Below are 18,550 nucleotides of genomic sequence, written 5' to 3'. Positions count from 1 at the left end.
TTCAGCTTGCAAGCCTCCCCTTTCTCCTCCAAACTTAATAATGGTCAAATAGTTATATTTTTGTTTCATCAGACCAGAGGACATTTCTCCAAAAAGTATGATCTTTGTCCCCATGTTCAGTTGCAAACTGTAGTCTGTTTTTGTATGTCGGTTTTTGAGCAGTGGCTTCTTCCTTGCTGAGTGGCCTTTCATGTTATGTCTATATAGGACTCATTTTACTGTGGATATAGATACTTTTGTACCGGTTTCCTCCAGCATCTTCACAAGGTCCTTTGCTGTTGTTCTGGGATTGATTTGCACTTTTCGCACCAAAGTACGTTCATCTCTAGGAGATAGAACGTGTCTCTTCCTCAGTGGTATGACGGCTGCATGGTCCCGTGGTGTTTATACTTGCATACTATTGTTTGTACATATGAACGTGGTACCTTCAGGCATTTGGAAATTGCTCCCAAGCATGAACCAGACTTGTGGAGGTCTACAATTGTTTTGAGGTTTTGGCTGATTTCTTTTGATTTTCCCATGATGTCAAGCAAAGAGGCACTGAGTTTGAAGTTGGGCTTGAAATACATCCACAGGTACACCTCCAAATTATGTAAACTAGCCTATTAGAAGCTTCTAAAGCCATGACATAATATACTGGAATGTTCCAAGCTGTTTAAAGGCACAGTCAACTTAGAGTATGTAAACTTCTGACCCACTAGAATTGTGATACAGTGAATTATACGTGAAAAAATCTGTCTTTTAACAATTGTTGGAAAATTATATCTACAAAGTAGATATCTTAACCGACCTAAGTGTATGCAAACTTCCGACTTCAACTGTATGAATATAGGGCAGCAGCCTCTAAGGTGTAGGGTTGCGTAACCGGGTGGAAGCCGGCCAGTGAAGGCTATTTAACAGTCGAATGGCCTTAAGATAGAAGCTGTTTTTCAGTCTCTCCGTCCCAGTTTTGATGCACCTGTACTGAGCTCGCCTTCAGGATGATTGCGTGGTGAACAGGCCGTGGCTCGGGTGGTTGACGTTATTGATTATTTTTTGGGACCTTCCTGTGACATCGGGTGCTGAAGGTGTCCTGGAGGGCAGGTAGTTTGCCCCCTGGTGGTGCGTTTGAGCCCTGCGGTTGCGGGCGGTGCAGTTGCAGTATCAGGCGGTGATACAGCCTGACAGGATGCTCTCAATTGTGCATCTGTAAAAGTGTGTGAGGGTTTTAGGGACAAGCCACATTTCCACAGCCTCCTGAGGTTGAATATGTAACTACTATGATAAGGCACTTTGGTTGATCCAAATGTGGTATCATGTTGGGTGTAAAAGATGTTGGGTACTGTTAAATCGGTGAAGGTAAGCTGAAGTGACTTGTGAAGTTTGTGTCTTTACCCGACAAAGTCATGTTAGGATATTTTAGTTATCCTGTTAGATCTTTAGTGGAAAATCCACTGCTGTGTTTCAGGTACTACGTTTATGGTCATGTTGCACCCGTATTTAGGTGGGAGATTACAAGATGTGGGACTGTGTAGTTTCAGTGGTAAAAGTTGTGTGTCAACTGTAGGGGTGCCCATGTTGCTGGAGATCGGAAGTGCATGTGTTGTATGCTGAGGCAGGTGTTGTATGCCGAGGCAGTGAAGAAAGTAGAGGAAGATGGGTCAAGGGTGAGTTATGCTGAGAGGATCCTTCTGAGTAGTAGATTTGTGCCAGCACAGAGGGACGGGCCTATGAGTTATATATGCTTCAGTAAGGTTAGCGTCTTAGCGTTCATTCTGTAGCAAAGGTTATCAACTGTACCGCATAAATGGAAAGTAAATCACATAAAATAGATGTTGTTTTGGCAGCAGCTGAGAAGTACTTGGGTGTACGAGATTTGACTTCAGAAGAGTTACAGGGTGTGTTGACTGTTGGTGTCCCTTCCTTCCAGGTCGTTGGCCTGGGGTAGGATCAGATTCAATTAGTGGAATAAGGTGGTGGGTTTTAATGAGTGTAGGGTTAGTTGGTATGGTAATTAAAAATGTATGTTTTATTAAATTTGTCCTGTTTCCCCTTTTCCCACGTTGTATTACAACGTGTAATGGATTTATACTATAGTTCAGTTAGGGGCGGTAATGCAACACATTGGATGCCAACCGCCATTATACCTCATTTAAGAAGATCACAGCATCGAGTCACCGCACGACACAGAAAACGGACCAGACCCTAAAATACACGCCACTAAAAACACACATGGATCTATAGGAACCAGTATATCGGTGAATACAGCACAATTAGACGCGCCTGACCATTACCACGAGGTTACACATAGCTGTAGTTTATGCTAGGTTATGTATGCAGGGAGAATTGCAGTTGCTGTTTGGAAGTGAAATATTTTATGGAGGCTTGGAAGGACGCGGGGGAGCGAGGAGCCGAAGTCGGGAAACTGGAGATTGCTACAACGTACTGGAAACTACAGCTTCTGCTGGCTACGAGTAACCCACGCGCACGGGACGGGGTGGAAACATGGCCGCGAATGGCAACAATTTAACATCTGGGATGGGAGAAATTATCCAACTGAACGTTGGTGGGACACGGTATTACATCGTTTAAATTGACCAATTCAGTCTAAAAGAACTGTCAATGTGCTTGCTCTCGGGGAGGGCAGGATAGTATTAACAGACTCGGACAGGCAACGTTTCTTTTTAGGTTGATATGATGTCGCAGACGATAACATGGAATTCGGGCTGCGATAAAATGCACGAAAAGCACGCAACACACGCGCCCGCATTGTCAAGGCGTGTTTACATAGTTGCAAAACGTATTTTAGGATATGTCTGAACAATGTGTAGTAAATTGCCCAAATTATTGACGGTGTTCCAGTCACATATGTGTTAGCAGCAGCATATGAATTACCCAATCATGATATCCCACATTAAACACTTTCCATAATGTATGTGTGTATTGATCTGTAACATGATCCCACCTTGGCTTGGACATAGGAATACAATATGTGATATCCTACACCTGAGCTTGTGTATCTCTCTGGATGAATATGATGAAAAACGTGAAAACCTATGAGAATTCATGAAAAATAGTATTGTACAATTACAATCCACTGTTATTGAATCTCATTCATTTTGCGTTGTCATGATATGTCTGAGTCGGTTTGATCTTAGGTATATCCTCTCCTTCCTCAGGTTCAGCACATCTAGACAGACTCTCATGTGGATCCCAGACTCTTTCTTTTCAAGGTGGGTCAATCCACACATCTCTATCTCTGCTAAGATGTGATCTGGCTACAGCTCTGGAAAGGTGACCCAGTTCACTTCATGTTTATCTCCCAGCGAATCAATTTTGATAATGTACAGTGTATCAAACAGCGTTAGGACTACAGGATTTCCCCACAGTTGAGATAAAGCCAGAGCGAAAGCTGAGATTCGCTTTTTATGGCTAACTAGAGCAAGAGGTTAAGTGTGTGTATGTGCCTGGGTGTGTTTCAGTTTGCTGAGTGGGAGAATATCATCTCTACTGGATGAAACTGGAGTTGTGAGTTGAGTGTGAGTCTTTCTACTAAACATTCCACAGATGTACTCTCTTATGCTCTTTTATACAGTGATATTACTGTACCAATGGTATTTACCCCCCCCAAAAAAGAAAGAAAAACAACATGATTCTAAATGTCCCTCTTTTCCTCTAGAGATATTTATTGACAGGGACCCAACAGCCTTTGCGCCCATCTTGAATTTCCTTCGAACCAAAGAGTTAGACTTAAGGTAAGAATACCTGACCCTCCTTACATACAAGGTCAATATGTGTATATAGTCTACATTATGGGGAAGCATATTGGGCCAGGTTAGGTCTTGACTGATGTTCTCTTCTCTTCGTAGGGGGGTAAACATTAACATTCTTCGCCATGAAGCTGAGTTTTATGGGATAACGCCATTAGGTATGGCCTCCATGCACTAAATTGAACAATTACTATGCTACTATCTGGTATTACTATGGTATTACATAGTTATTTATTTGCTATATTTCTCACTTCATGTCTTTAGCTAATCTGAGGAAAAACACAAATAATAATCACTTTATAGTTTTCCCTTGTCCACTTACCTATTAGCTATCAGATACAGTATACTACCTATATAAAATATACAATATACAGTGCCTTGCGAAAGTATTCGGCCCCCTTGAACTTTGCGACCTTTTGCCACATTTCAGGCTTCAAACATAAAGATATAAAACTGTATTTTTTTGTGAAGAATCAACAACAAGTGGGACACAATCATGAAGTGGAACGACATTTATTGGATATTTCAAACTTTTTTAACAAATCAAAAACTGAAAAATTGGGCGTGCAAAATTATTCAGCCCCTTTACTTTCAGCGCAGCAAACTCTCTCCAGAAGTTCAGTGAGGATCTCTGAATGATCCAATGTTGACCTAAATGACTAATTATAATAAATACAATCCACCTGTGTGTAATCAAGTCTCTGTATAAATGCACCTGTACTGTGATAGTCTAAGAGGTCCGTTAAAAGCGCAGAGAGCATCATGAAGAACAAGGAACACACCAGGCAGGTCCGAGATACTGTTGTGAAGAAGTTTAAAGCCGGATTTGGTTACAAAAAGATTTCCCAAGCTTTAAACATCCCAAGGAGCACTGTGCAAGCGATAATATTGAAATGGAAGGAGTATCAGACCACTGCAAATCTACCAAGACCTGGCCGTCCCTCTAAACTTTCAGCTCATACAAGGAGAAGACTGATCAGAGATGCAGCCAAGAGGCCCATGATCACTCTGGATGAACTGCAGAGATCTACAGCTGAGGTGGGAGACTCTGTCCATAGGACAACAATCAGTCGTATATTGCACAAATCTGGCCTTTATGGAAGAGTGGCAAGAAGAAAGCTATTTCTTAAAGATATCCATAAAAAGTGTTGTTTAAAGTTTGCCACAAGCCACCTGGGAGACACACCAAACATGTGGAAGAAGGTGCTCTGGTCAGATGAAACCAAAATTGAACTTTTTGGCAACAATGCAAAACGTTATGTTTGGCGTAAAAGCAACACAGCTCATCACTCTGAACACACCATCCCCACTGTCAAACATGGTGGTGGCAGCATCATGGTTTGGGCCTGCTTTTCTTCAGCAGGGACAGGGAAGATGGTTAAAATTGATGGGAAGATGGATGGAGCCAAATACAGGACCATTCTGGAAGAAAACCTGATGGAGTCTGCAAAAGACCTGAGACTGGGACGGAGATTTGTCTTCCAACAAGACAATGATCCAAAACATAAAGCAAAATCTACAATGGAATGGTTCAAAAATAAACATATCCAGGTGTTAGAATGGCCAAGTCAAAGTCCAGACCTGAATCCAATCGAGAATCTGTGGAAAGAACTGAAAACTGCTGTTCACAAATGCTCTCCATCCAACCTTATTGAGCTCGAGCTGTTTTGAAAGGAGGAATGGGGAAAAATTGTGCAAAACTGATAGAGACATACCCCAAGCGACTTACAGTTGTAATCGCAGGAAAAGGTGGCGCTACAAAGTATTAACTTAAGGGGGCTGAAAAATCTTGCACGCCCAATTTTTCAGTTTTTGATTTGTTAAAAAAGTTTGAAATATCCAATAAATGTTGTTCCACTTCATGATTGTGTCCCACTTGTTGTTGATTCTTCACAAAAAAATACAGTTTTATATCTTTATGTTTGAAGCCTGAAATGTGGCAAAAGGTCGCAAAGTTCAAGGGGGCCGAATACTTTCGCAAGGCACTGTAAAACTACTTTCCTGACACGAAGTGCTGATTTGGTGGCATAATTATGTTTGGTTTCTGAAGTATTTCTGAATATCTGTCTCTTGTGTTGCGGTGTCTGTCTTCAGTGAGGAGATAGAGCGTTCGTCCAGTGACAGTGTTCTGTTCCATGGATACCTTCCCCCTCCAGGTACTGTATATAGAACGTTCGTCCTGTGGCAGTGTTCTGTTCCATGGATACCTTCCCCCTCCAGGTACTGTATATAGAACGTTCGTCCTGTGGCAGTGTTCTGCTCCATGGATACCTTCCCCCTCCAGGTACTGTATATAGAACGTTCGTCCTGTGGCAGTGTTCTGTTCCATGAATACCTTCCCCCTCCAGGTACTGTATTCCCACAACTCCTCTTACCTATAATTCTGCATCCTCTGGCACAGGTGAATTACAGGACATTGTACTCTCTCTCTATTCCTCTGTTTGTTTACAAGGGAAATATAAGTGCTCTAGTGACACTCTTTCTAGTGTTAGTTGTGTCTTTGTACTTTTGGTATCTTTGACATTTATAAAAATGTGTTAGTAATGTAGAATTTGATGTATTGTTTCATGAGTTAGTTGGTTGATTGGTGGATTAAAGAATGCTTCTCCCAGCCCGTAACTCCAGCCCCACCCCTGCAGCCTCTGGCCTTGCCGCTGAGGATCGGCCTGGTCCTATCGGAGCAGAAGGGGGGTTATAATAATAATAATAATAATATATGCCATTTAGCAGACGCTTTTATCCAAAGCGACTTATAGTCATGTGTGCATACATCCAAACCTGCCCCCCCCCACACCTCCCTTCCCGGACCCCCTGGAGCCGAGGCGCCACACAGACTGGGTAAGCAGGGGGGCAGTTAAGGGTTAAAAAACAAGGATGTGTGTAATGAGGCATGGAGCAGTGCTGGAGCTGGGCTGTTCTACTCCCCAGACTCATTAGAACACTGTGTGCCTGTTTAACGAGCAATCAGAATACTCAGTCCTACCATTGGTCAGGAGATGGGCTGTGTGTGTGTGTGCCAGGGTTTCCGTTAGCCTTAAATTGCCGACTTTTTCCCCAAAAAATGTTTTTAGGAAAGCCGATAAATAAATAAAATTGGGGCGAAATAATGCATTTTAGCCTATTCACTGATGGAAATACCAGTCTATGGAAATACATTTGACTAGTCATGCTTATCGGTCTATAGGTCATTTGCATAATTGTATGAAATTAAATTGGCTTGTGTGCACAGTATATTTGTTAGTTATCTTATCACACGTGTACAGCATACAAATGCAGAGCCTTTGAGTAGAAAATCTGTTTGACCACGCTGAGGTGCTGCAGCATCTTGTGGTGCTTTCAACACAACTGGGAAAATACGAGGTCAAATCATGACGTCAGTGATCTTCAGTTCGGAAAGTCAGAGCTCTAGAAAGAGGCCAGAGTTTCCGAGTTGGAATTCGTTCAGACAGTCAGAGCTCTAGAAAGAGGCCAGAGTTTCCGAGTTGTAATTAGTTCGGAAAGTCAGAGCTCTAGAAAGAGGCCAGAGTATCCGAGTTGTAATTAGTTTGGAAAGTCAGAGCTCTAGAAAGAGGCCAGAGTTTCCGAGTTGGAATTAGTTCAGAAAGTCAGAGCTCTAGAAAGAGGCCAGAGTTTCCGAGTTGGAATTAGTTTGGAAAGTCAGAGCTCTAGAAAGAGGCCAGAGTTTCCGAGTTGGAATTAGTTTGGAAAGTCAGAGCTCTAGAAAGAGGCCAGAGTTTCCGAGTTGTAATTAGTTTGGAAAGTCAGAGCTCTAGAAAGAGGCCAGAGTTTCCGAGTTGGAATTAGTTCAGAAAGTCAGAGCTCTAGAAAGAGGCCAGAGTTTCTGAGTTGGAATTAGTTCAGACAGTCAGAGCTCTAGAAAGAGGCCAGAGTTTCTGAGTTGGAATTAGTTCAGACAGTCAGAGCTCTAGAAAGAGGCCAGAGTTTCCGAGTTGAAATTCCAAGTTGGATGACCGTTCAAAAATATTTTTTTGAGTTGTCTTAAACGCTCGGAAGTCTGAAATTTCCGAGTTCCCAGTTGTTTTGAACGTGGCATCAATCAGCAATGGAAAGCAGGCTTCAGCGAGTCACACACCACTTTACAGTGTGCTGGAGGCAGTATGCATTTTGAAAACATGCATTTAATTGTTTGAAACCTGAATGTTTTAATACAGTATTATGAGGCATGTCTTAACTTGCTTCAAAGTAGCCTAGAGGGATCTTCTCTTTCTAAATTTATAACAAATATTTTCATCTATGTCACATGAAACCGCTCGCATGTGCAGTGCCATTTTGACAACTGTGTTGTCCCGCTAATTGCATTATGAAACGAACATTCACACGTAGCCTCCTGCCTTGTGTGCATTGCTGCGCTTAATATGTGAATAAAATAATAGTTTATCAACATTTTAAGCTAAAAGTTCTGATCTGTTGCATCAGACTCATTGCTTTTAAAAGGTATTGTTTGTTTATGTAGCCTAGGCCTACTGGTTGTATGAATTTGGGATCTATCTATAACTGTCCCAGAGTCTGTTTGGAATAGGCTTTTTCTTTCTTAAAAAGCTAACCAATAGAATAGGTAGCCTAAACCTTTCTACTATAGTAGATTGACATAAGTTAGTTGTTTTGCTACTTGTCTTGTTGGATGAGGAAAAGCATATGTGGACAGTTATTCTAACATGTTCAAAGTGCACATCAGAATTAGGTAAGGACCGCATATCATTGTATCCTAGACTTGCATGTTCTGTTAATATGAATTTACATATTCTAATTGAGATTTACATCATTCTTTGCACCGTGGGTGGACACCCTAACCAGGTGACGCATCCAATGCGTATGGGTCTGGTCAATGTCTCAAATGTCCAGTAAATTAAAATGGTGCCGGCAAATGTCCGGCGCCACACTTTCCCAATGGAAACGTTGGTGTGTGCATGTTTTGTGTGTGTGTGTGTGTGTGTGCATGTTTGTGTGTGTGTGTGTGTGTGTGCATGTTTGTGTGTGTGTGTGTGTTAGAGCCACAGCCGGTTTAAGCTGGTCAGAGACCATGACAGGGCTCTTAGTGTAGTACGCACAGAACTGAATTATTCTATGAATTCTATTGATGACATAACATTTTGTTCACACCCTCAACCAAATACATTTTACATGGTCATGTATAGACTTTTAAAAATCACATTGCATTCGTAAGCACTATTGCGCAATCATGGTAATGTACAGCGCATGTCTAGCATAAAAAGTAGGGGAAAATGGTATTAGCACCGGCCTACCCAAACCAGGTAACTGACAAAATAAAGTGACACCATTCTTCCATGAGAAATTCCATCATTTGGCGTTTTGTTGAAGGTGGTGGAAAATGCTGTCTCAGGCGCCGTGACAGATGATTTACATTGTTTTCATGCTCATCAAACAATTAGTGACATTGTCATTCTGTGGGGGCATAGCCATGGTAGCCAAAATAATGGCCTGCCTAGAATTTTTATACTCGACTCTAAGCATGATGGGATGATATTTTCACCTGTGTGAAAGCACCTGCTTTCAATATACTTTGTACTATATACAATATACTCTGTACAGTTACCTGTACATTGTGCATCACTGTGTGTGTCCAGGCAGTTAGTCAAGTACTATGGAAAGTACTATGTTATGTTTCCAGGTGCTGTGGTGGATCCTAGGAAGGTGCTGATTGTAGCTGGACATCATAACTGGATCGTAGTGGCTTATGCACACGCTGTCATCTGTTACAGGTAACTCTGGCCTTTGTAGTTGGATCCATCCACTCAGAGTTGATATTATTGATAGATTATGAATCTGGAGTGTGTGTACTAACGTGTGTGTATTCTCCACTCCAGGATAAAGGAGTCATCAGGGTGGCAGCAGGTGTTTTCTAGCCCCTATCTGGACTGGTCCATTGAGAGAATCGCTCTCAACGCCAAGGTACTGTTGTACTGCTATAATCACAAGGGATGGTCCTGAATGTTGCGCTATCTATCATATGTATTCTTTTTAAGGTGGTAGGCGGTCCCCATGGCGATAAGGACAAGATGGTGGCAGCCGCCTCCGATAGCAACATCATCCTCTGGAGCATCCAGGACGGAGGTAGCGGCAATGAGATAGGTAGGGGGGGGGGGGGGGGTTTGAGAGATTGTGAAAGAGAGACATGTTTGTGTGTGTGTTATTGACTCACTCTATCCCCTCCTCTCTCTCGCTCCCCCTTTCTCTCTGTCTCTGTTCTATCTATCCCTCGCTCTCTCTAGGTGTGTTTAGTCTGGGTGTACCAGTAGATCATCTATTCTTCATTGGGAACCAGCTTGTGGCCACCAGTCACATGGGGAAGGTGTGGGTCTGGAACGCTGTCACACAGCATTGGCAGGTAGTAATACATAGGGTGTGTGTGGCTGTGTGTCATTGGAAGTGGGTATGTATGTGTTTGACATTGTGTGTATGAGAAAGGGAGAGAGTTTAACCCTTTAACCCTTTATTTTCTCTCCATCAGGTGCAAGATGTAGTTCCCATCACCAGCTGTGACACAGCTGGCTCCTTCCTGCTTCTGGGTTGCAACAACGGATCCATCTACTATATAGGTACACACACTTCCTGAATTGAAATGGAATTGACCCCAGCCCTTCTTGGTTTCATATTCTCTCTCTCTCTCTCTCACTCTCTCACTCTCTCTCTCTCTCACTCACTCACTCACTCACTCACTCACTCACTCACTCACTCACTCACTCACTCACTCACTCACTCACTCACTCACTCACTCACTCACTCACTCACTCACACACAGACATGCAGAAGTTTCCTTTGAGGATGAAGGATAATGATCTGTTGGTGACAGAACTGTACCACGACCCATCTGACGATGCCATAACTGCCCTCAGTGTCTACTTCACACCCAAGACCAGTGAGTACATACACAGATACGTTCTCAAACACGCATGCGTACATGCATGCACACACACCAATGAAGACTGAAATATATTATTTGGGCCTCCCGGGTGGCGCAGTGGTTAAGGGCACTGTACTGCAGCGCCAGCTGTGCCACCAGAGACCCTGGGTTCACGCCCAGGCTCTGTCGCAACCGGCCCTGACCGGGAGGTCCGTGGGTCGGCGCACAATTGGCCCAGCGTCGTTAGGGAGGGCTTGGCCGGTAGGGATATCCTTGTCTCATCGCGCACCAGCGACTGGTGGGCCGGGTGCAGTGCATGCTAACCAAGGTTGTGCGGTGTTTCCTCCGACGCATCCAGGTTGGTGTTGCTTGCTTGGTTGGGTTGTGTATCGGAGGACGCATGATTCTCAACCTTCGTCTCTCCCGAGCCGTACGGGAGTTGTAGGGATGAGACAAGATAGTAGCTACTAAAACAAAAATTGGATACCATGAAATTGGGGAGAAAAAGGGGTAAAATAAAACATTTAAAAAAGAAAGAAATATATTATTCAGCCTTTAGCAATGATCTTTTGTGACGTATTCTCTCTCTATGCACAGTGATAATAATAATGTGCAAATAGTTGAAGTACAAACAGTGCTTTTTTCTTCGGTGAGGGAACGTCATTTACACTTTTTTTATGACATAATTCCTCAAAGTTCGTAGCCTACTGACAGGTGTAGCCTATTGAATAGGCCTACACATAAAATCCTTTATTAATTAATTTTTTTAATACCCTCAAACTTCAAACTCTAATTTCAAAATAGGCCATCATACGTGTTAATCGTGAATGAAAGTAATTTACATTTTACCGGTGAAATGTCCAAACTTGAATTAGTATTTTGTGAGCGAATTAAAGCAGCTGGTGTTAACATTAGCCTTTCTTGCATTTTGTTTCAGTCAGTGCAGTCAGTGCAGTCAGTGCAGTCAGTGCAGTCAGTGCATATATCCTGCTTAGTGACAGGCGTCGTTGAGTTTTGGCCGCATGAGGATTTTATTGGGGACTATTCAGCATCAGATTAGAAAGGATTGAGGAGGTATTTTTGGTGTAACATATTATAAGACTAATATGCAACAGTGTATTCGGAAAGTATTCAGACTCCTTGACTTTTTCCACATTTTCTTACGTTACAACCTTATTCTAAAATGAAATAAAAACATTTTTCCCCTCATCCATCGAAACACAACACCTCATAGTTTTTAGACATTTTTGCTAATAAAAATGGAAATATCACATTTACATAAGTATTCAGACCCTTTACTCAGTACTTTGTTGAAGCACCTTTGTCAGCGATTACAGCCTCAAATCTTCTTGGGTATGACCCTACAAGCTTGGAACACCTGTATTTGGGTAATTTCTCCCATTCTTCTCTGCAGATGCTCTCAAGTTCTGTCAGGTTGGATGGGTAGCGTCGCTGTACAGCTATTTTCAGTTCTGCCCAGAGATGTTCGATTGGGTTCAAGTCTGGGCTCTGACTGGGCCACTCAAGAACAGTCAGACTTGTCCCAAAGCCACTCCTGCGTTGTCTTGGCTGTGTGCTTAGAGTCGTTGTCCTGTTGGAAGGTGAACCTTTGCCCCAGTCTGAGGTCCTGAGCGCTCTGGAGCAGGTTTTCATCAAGGATCTCTTTGTATATTGCTCCAAATATTGTTTCTCATGGTCTGAGTGTACTTTAAGTGCCTTTTGGCAAACCCCAAGCGGGCTGTCGTACCTTTAAGTGAGGAGTGGCTTCCATCTAGCCACTCTACCATAAAGGCTTGATTGGTGGAGTGCTGCAGAGATGGTTGTCTTTCTGGAAGGCTCTCCCATCTCCACAGAGAAACTCTGGAGCTCTCTGAGTGACCATCATGTTTTTGGTCACCTCCCTGACCAAGGCCCTTCTCTCCCTATTGCTCAGTATGGCCGGGTGACCAGCTCTAGGTAGAGTCTTGGTGGTTCCAAACTTCTTCCATTTAAAATGATTGAGGCCACTGTGTTTTTGTGGACCTTCAGTGCTGCAGACATTTTTTGTGCTTAGACACAATCCTCACTCAAACACTGTCCCAAGTACTCACAAGTTACAATGGATACCCTAGTTAGCGAGCTTGGTGAAAGTTGTTAACATAAACAGTTATCTTGTCCACATTGTAACAAACTTATGGTTGCATAACAGTACATTGTGTAACATTACCACGGTTTTATATTGAACAATTTCGGGGCCAAGGACAACATACCTTGCTAGTCGAAGGTCAGGCAAAAGAGAACAATAAAGGGGTACGGAAATACAGATAACCCGCGATGGGCCAAACCAAAATATACAAAACCTTTACAATCACATGTATGTACAATATTGATATGAAAAAAGTGTTTGTACACCAAAAAATAACATTAGCTATGCAACTGTAATTAAATAAGAAAACACACTGAATTATTATTATTATCAAATTATTAACTTGTTAACATCCCTTCTTGACCTGGCCTATTTGAATTGGTCCTCGTGTGCAATTTGGTGCCTAATCTAGAGGAACAACATCACACTGCTACACATGCAACATGTAACATGTTGGTCCCGTGTTTTATAAGCTGAAATAAAATGTATGAAATGTTCCTTACGCACAAAAAGCTTATTTCTCTCAAATGTTGTGCACACATTTGTTTACATCTCTGTTAGTGATCATTTCTCCTTTACCAAGAGAATCCATCCACCTGACAGGTGGCATATGAAGAAGCTGATTAAACAGCATGATCATTACACATGACAATAAATGTCACGCCCTGACCTTAGAGAGCCTTTTTATTTCTCTATTTGGTTAGGTCAGGGTGTGATTTGGGTGGGCATTCTCGTTTTCTATTTATTTGTTGGCCGGGTATGGTTCCCAATCTGAAGCAGCTGTCTATTGTTGTCGTCGGTGCTGGAGTGGGCATTCAGCCAGGATGGATTGTGCCGGCTCAGCACTCCTGGTCTCCGAAGCGTCTCTTCGGCCCAGGATATCCTGCGCGACAATCCATGGCACAGAGCCTCCAGCGACGGTCCGCGGTCCAGAGTCTCCGGCGATGTTCAGCGGTCCAGAGTCTCCGGCGATGTTCAGCAGTCCAGAGCCTCCGGCGATGTTCAGCAGTCCAGAGCCTCCGGCAACGGTCGCCAGTCCAGGGCCTCCGGCGACGATCTACGCTCCGGTTCCTCCGGCAATGATCTACGGTCTGGAGCCTCTGGCGACGATCCACGGTCTGGTTCCATGGAAGTGGAGAGATCAGCAAGCGGAGCAGGGTCTACACCCCGAAGCCGCCACCGAGGCTGGATGCCCACCCGGAACCTCCCTCATAAAGTCAGGTTCTGCGGACGGACCATTGGGGGGGGAGAGAGAGCCTTTTTATTTCTCTATTTGGTTAGGTCAGGGTGTGATTTGGGTTCATTCTAGTTTTCTATTCCTTTGTTGGCCGGGTATGGTTCCCAATCAGAGGCAGCTGTCTATCGTTGTCTCTGATTGGGAATCATACTTAGGGCGCCTGAGTTTGTGGGATCTTGTTTTTGTTCAGTTACTGTGTAGCCTGCAGAATTTTACGTTCGTTTATCTTTTTTTTTTGGTGTTCATCTAAAATAAAGAAAGTTGTATGCTTACCACGCTGCACATTGGTCTCATTCTGACAACGGACGTAACAATAAAAGACTACTCTAAAATGTAGTGTGTTAATGTGTTTAATTAATGTGTTTAATAATGTGTTTATATTTTTGTTCAGTGTAATTTACATAACTATTCACACCCCTGAGTCAATACATGTTAGAATGACCTTGGGCAGCGATTACAGCTGTGAGTTTCTGGATAAGACTCTAAGAGCACACCTGGATTGTACAATATTTTAGCACATTTAAAAAAAAAAATTATTCTTCAAGCTCTGTCAAGTTGGTTGTTGATCATTGTTAGACAGCCATTTTCAAGTCTTGCCATAGATTGTAAAGCCTGTTTAGGTCAAAAGTGTAACTAGGCCACTCAGGAACATTCAATGTCGTCTTGGTAAGCAACTCCAGTGTATATTTGGCCTTGTGTAATTGTCCTACTGAAAGGTGAATTTCTCCCAATGTCTTTTGGAAAGGAGACTAAACCATGTGTCCCTCTAGGATATTACCTGTGCTTAGCTCTAATCCGTTTCTTTTTATCCTAAAAAACGCCATAGTCCTTGCCGATATCAAGCATACCCATAACTTGATGCAGCCACCACCATGCTTAAAAATACAGTGCATCAGGAAAGTATTCACGACAAAGTGAATTTCTTTGCCACATTTTTTGCAGTATTACTTTAGTGCCTTATTGCAAACAGGATGCATGTTTTAGATTATTTTATGTACAGGCCTCCTTTTCACTCTGTCATTTAGGTTAGTTTTGTGGAGTAACTCCAATGTTGTTGATGCGTCCTCAGTTTTCTCCTATCACAGTAATTTCAGCTGTTTGAAGCCTGTGTACACGGGGTACACCAAACATGAGGAACATCTCCCTAATACTGAATTGCACCCCCCCCCGCCCTTGGTTCAATTTGTTGGGGCATGGACTCGACAAGGTGTGGAAAGCGTTCCACAGGGATGCTCGCCATGTTGACTCCAATGCTTCCCACAGTTGTGTCAAGTTGGCTAGATGTCATTTGGGTGGTGAACCGTTCTTTATTCACACAGGAAACTGTTGAGCGTGAAAAACTCAGCAGCGTTGCAGTTCTTGAAAAACCGGTGTGCCTAGCTACCATACCCCATTCAAAGGCATTTAAATCTTTTGTCTTGCCCATTCACCCTAAGAATGGCACACATGTACAATCCATGTCTCAAACCTTAAAAATCCTTATTTAACCTGTCTCCTCCCCTTCATGTACACTGATTGAAGTGGATTTAACAAGTGACATCAATAAGGGATCATAACTTTCACCTGGTCAGTCTGTCATGGAAAGAGCAGGTGTTCTTAATGTTTTGTAAGGGAGTTTCTCTCGTTGTCTCTGCTCCCTCTCTCCCTAGGTGTGAGTGGTAACTGGATAGAGATGGCGTATGGGACCAGTTCTGGAGCAGTGAGGGTTATAGTCCCAACACCCTGAGACAGTAGGCTCTGGACCTCAGCTCTTCCAGACCTTCACTGTCCACCGTTCCCCTGTCACCAAGATCATGCTCTCTGAGAAACACCTGGTCTCAGGTAAGAAGGGACAAGGGAAATATTGTGATATATTTGAGCCGAGTTATTAGTGCTGAGTAATAAAATACGAAAATTAGGTCTGTTTTTGAGGTCCTCTTTTTGAGGTCTGTTCGGTTTTGGTTCGATTAATTACAAAAATAATCACGATTTTCGATTCAGTTTTGATAAAAAAAATAAAAACATAATTAGATGCACTATGCATTATGTGGATTGAATGCTGTATCACAGAATAAAACAATTAATACAAGTCATATGATAGTAGTGACTGCCCATTACTGATTACACTTATTAACCAGCATTTATTCACATTACTTTAATAATATATGTCAGTGGTGGATATTACATTTGTTTTATTTGATTACTTTATTATTTAATTCAAACTCCTCATCTCTATAGAGCTGCTGCCAATAAAAATCACTTTTTTAGTAGTTCTTCAAAGTAAATAAAGGCATATTTTTACGACTGCTGAATACCAAATACTAATCACTTTTTATTTGATTTTACAAGTTAATTTGACTGAGAACAAATGCTCATTTATAGCAACAACCTGGGGAATAGCTACAGGGGAGCGGAGGGGTGATGAATGAGCCAATTGGAAGCTGGGGATGATTAGGTGGCCATGATGGTATGAGTGCCAGATTAGGAATTCAGCCAGGACATCCAGGGTTAACACCCTTTCTTTTACAATAAGTGCCACGGGATCTTTAGTGACCACAGAGTCAGGACACCCGTTTATCATCCCATCCAAAAGACAGCACACTATGTCCCCAATCACTTCCCTGGGGCATTGGGATATTTTTTTAGACCTGAGGAAAGAGTGCCTCCTACTGGCCCTCCAACACCACTTCCAGCAGCATCTGGTCTCCCATCCAGGACCAATCCTGCTTAGCTTCAGAAGCAAGCCAGCAGTGAGATGCAGGGTGGTCTGCTGTTGATAGGGTTGCATGTTGCATTAATATTTTTGTTCAGTATATTTTAAAATAAATCATTTACAGCCAATAATAAAGAGGAAAGACAGCAGTGGGATGCACTTAGATCATGTACAGTGTTTTCAGGTAGAACTGCTCTCCATTTATCCCCTTCTAATCTCACATCCTTCTCTCTTCCGTTGCAGGCGTAAAAGAAACACAGACCGGACACGTAGGCGCGCAATGGATTATGGTCATTGTAGTTGATTATCACGTTTTCTACGCTAAACTATGTAGAATATTGGCCTGTTGGAAACTACAACTTCCTACTACATCACACAGTTCGGCTTGATCTGATTTATCTCTAGATAAAGTGTGCAATGTGCACATTGAGCTCACAGAAATAAAAAAAATAAAAAAATGGAATTCAAATAATTAAACCGACATCGGTCAAATTACCGACATTTCAGTTAATCGCTCAGCGCTAGTTATTATGGAAGCGGAATACGAAAATAACGATGATGATGATGATGATGATGATATATCTGTATGTATCCAGGGTGGGTCTGGCTCCAGAGTGGGTCTGGCTCCAGGGTGGGTCTGGCTCCAGGGTGGGTCTGGCTCCAGGGTGTGTCTGGCTCCAGGGTGGGTCTGGCTCCAGGGTGGGTCTGGCTCCAGGGTGGGTCTGGCTCCAGGGTGGGTCTGGCTGTGTTTCATATACATTGTGTGTCTCTCGTCTGTCTGTCTGTGGGTATGTGTTTTGTCTCCTTTCAGTGTGTGCGGACAACAACCATGTGCGTACGTGGACAGTGACGCGGTTCCAAGGCATGATCTCCACGCAGCCTGGCTCCACCCCCCTAGCCTCCTTTAAGATCCTCTCATTGGAGGAGACTGAGAGCCACGGCAGCTACTCATCAGGCAATGACATTGGTGAGAGAGGGGGAGCGGGAGGGAAGGAGAAAGTGAATAGATATGGTAAATGGAAGGGGTGGATGGTCAATTGTTAAAGTAAATCTAGAGCCCAGTATCCAGGGTGGGTCTAGAGCCCAGTATCCAGGGGTGGGTCTAGAGCCCAGTATCCAGGGTGGGTCTAGAGCCCAGTATCCAGGGTGGGTCTGGAGACCAGTATCCAGGGTGGGTCTGGAGACCAGTATCCAGGGGTGGGTCTAGAGCACAGTATCCAGGGTGGGTCTAGAGCCCAGTATCCAGGGTGGGTCTGGAGACCAGTATCCAGGGTGGGTCTGGAGACCAGTATCCAGGGGTGGGTCTAGAGCACAGTATCCAGGGTGGGTCTAGAGCCCAGTATCCAGGGTGGGTCTAGAGCCCAGTATCCAGGGTGGGTCTAGAGCCCAGTATTCAGGGTGGGTCTAGAGCCCAGTATTCAGGGTGGGTCTAGAGCCCAGTATCCAGGGTGGGTCTAGAGCCCAGTATCCAGGGTGGTGTGGTCTCCCCTCAGGTCCATTTGGGGAGAGAGACGACCAGCAGGTGTTTATAGATGCACTATTGTAAAGTGGCTGCTCCACTGGATGTCATAAGGTGAATGCACCAATTTGTAAGTCGCTCTGGATAAGAGCGTCTGCTAAATGACTTAAATGTAAATGTAAAAATGAATCATATTTTATTGTACCTAAATTGTATTTGCACTCGCACTATGAAGACTAAATAATGAAGTAACATTGTATTTGGTCTGAGATGATATGTAGCCCTTTGAGGAATAATGCCTGTCCCTCTGTGTCTTAAGGCCTGGATTTATTCCGATCCACGTTAGATCCGCCTTATAGTGCGATTTGACATTTAAAGGTAATTTCCTATTGAGCCGACATATCC

At 43.2% G+C, this 18,550-nt stretch overlaps 1 protein-coding gene across 1 annotated transcript; it reads left to right on the top strand.

The window, feature by feature from the left end:
- The first annotated feature begins 2,220 nt into the window (after positions 1-2,220).
- Positions 2,221-18,232, top strand: LOC124002302 (BTB/POZ domain-containing protein KCTD3-like). The gene is given in 13 exon segments (XM_046309686.1): positions 2,221-2,555; positions 3,159-3,212; positions 3,462-3,507; positions 9,273-9,490; positions 9,596-9,680; positions 9,755-9,860; positions 10,001-10,116; positions 10,240-10,327; positions 10,531-10,647; positions 15,644-15,708; positions 15,710-15,815; positions 17,498-17,653; positions 18,180-18,232. Coding segments are annotated over 13 exon segments (1,281 nt in total). The 5' UTR covers positions 2,221-2,484.
- Positions 18,233-18,550: the final 318 nt, after the last annotated feature.

The sequence above is a fragment of the Oncorhynchus gorbuscha genome, linkage group LG17 (genome assembly GCF_021184085.1).
Source record: "Oncorhynchus gorbuscha isolate QuinsamMale2020 ecotype Even-year linkage group LG17, OgorEven_v1.0, whole genome shotgun sequence".
Classification (NCBI taxonomy): domain Eukaryota; kingdom Metazoa; phylum Chordata; class Actinopteri; order Salmoniformes; family Salmonidae; genus Oncorhynchus; species Oncorhynchus gorbuscha.
The sequence above is the reverse complement of the archived record's forward strand: the minus strand, read 5'-3'. Positions and strand labels throughout refer to the sequence as shown.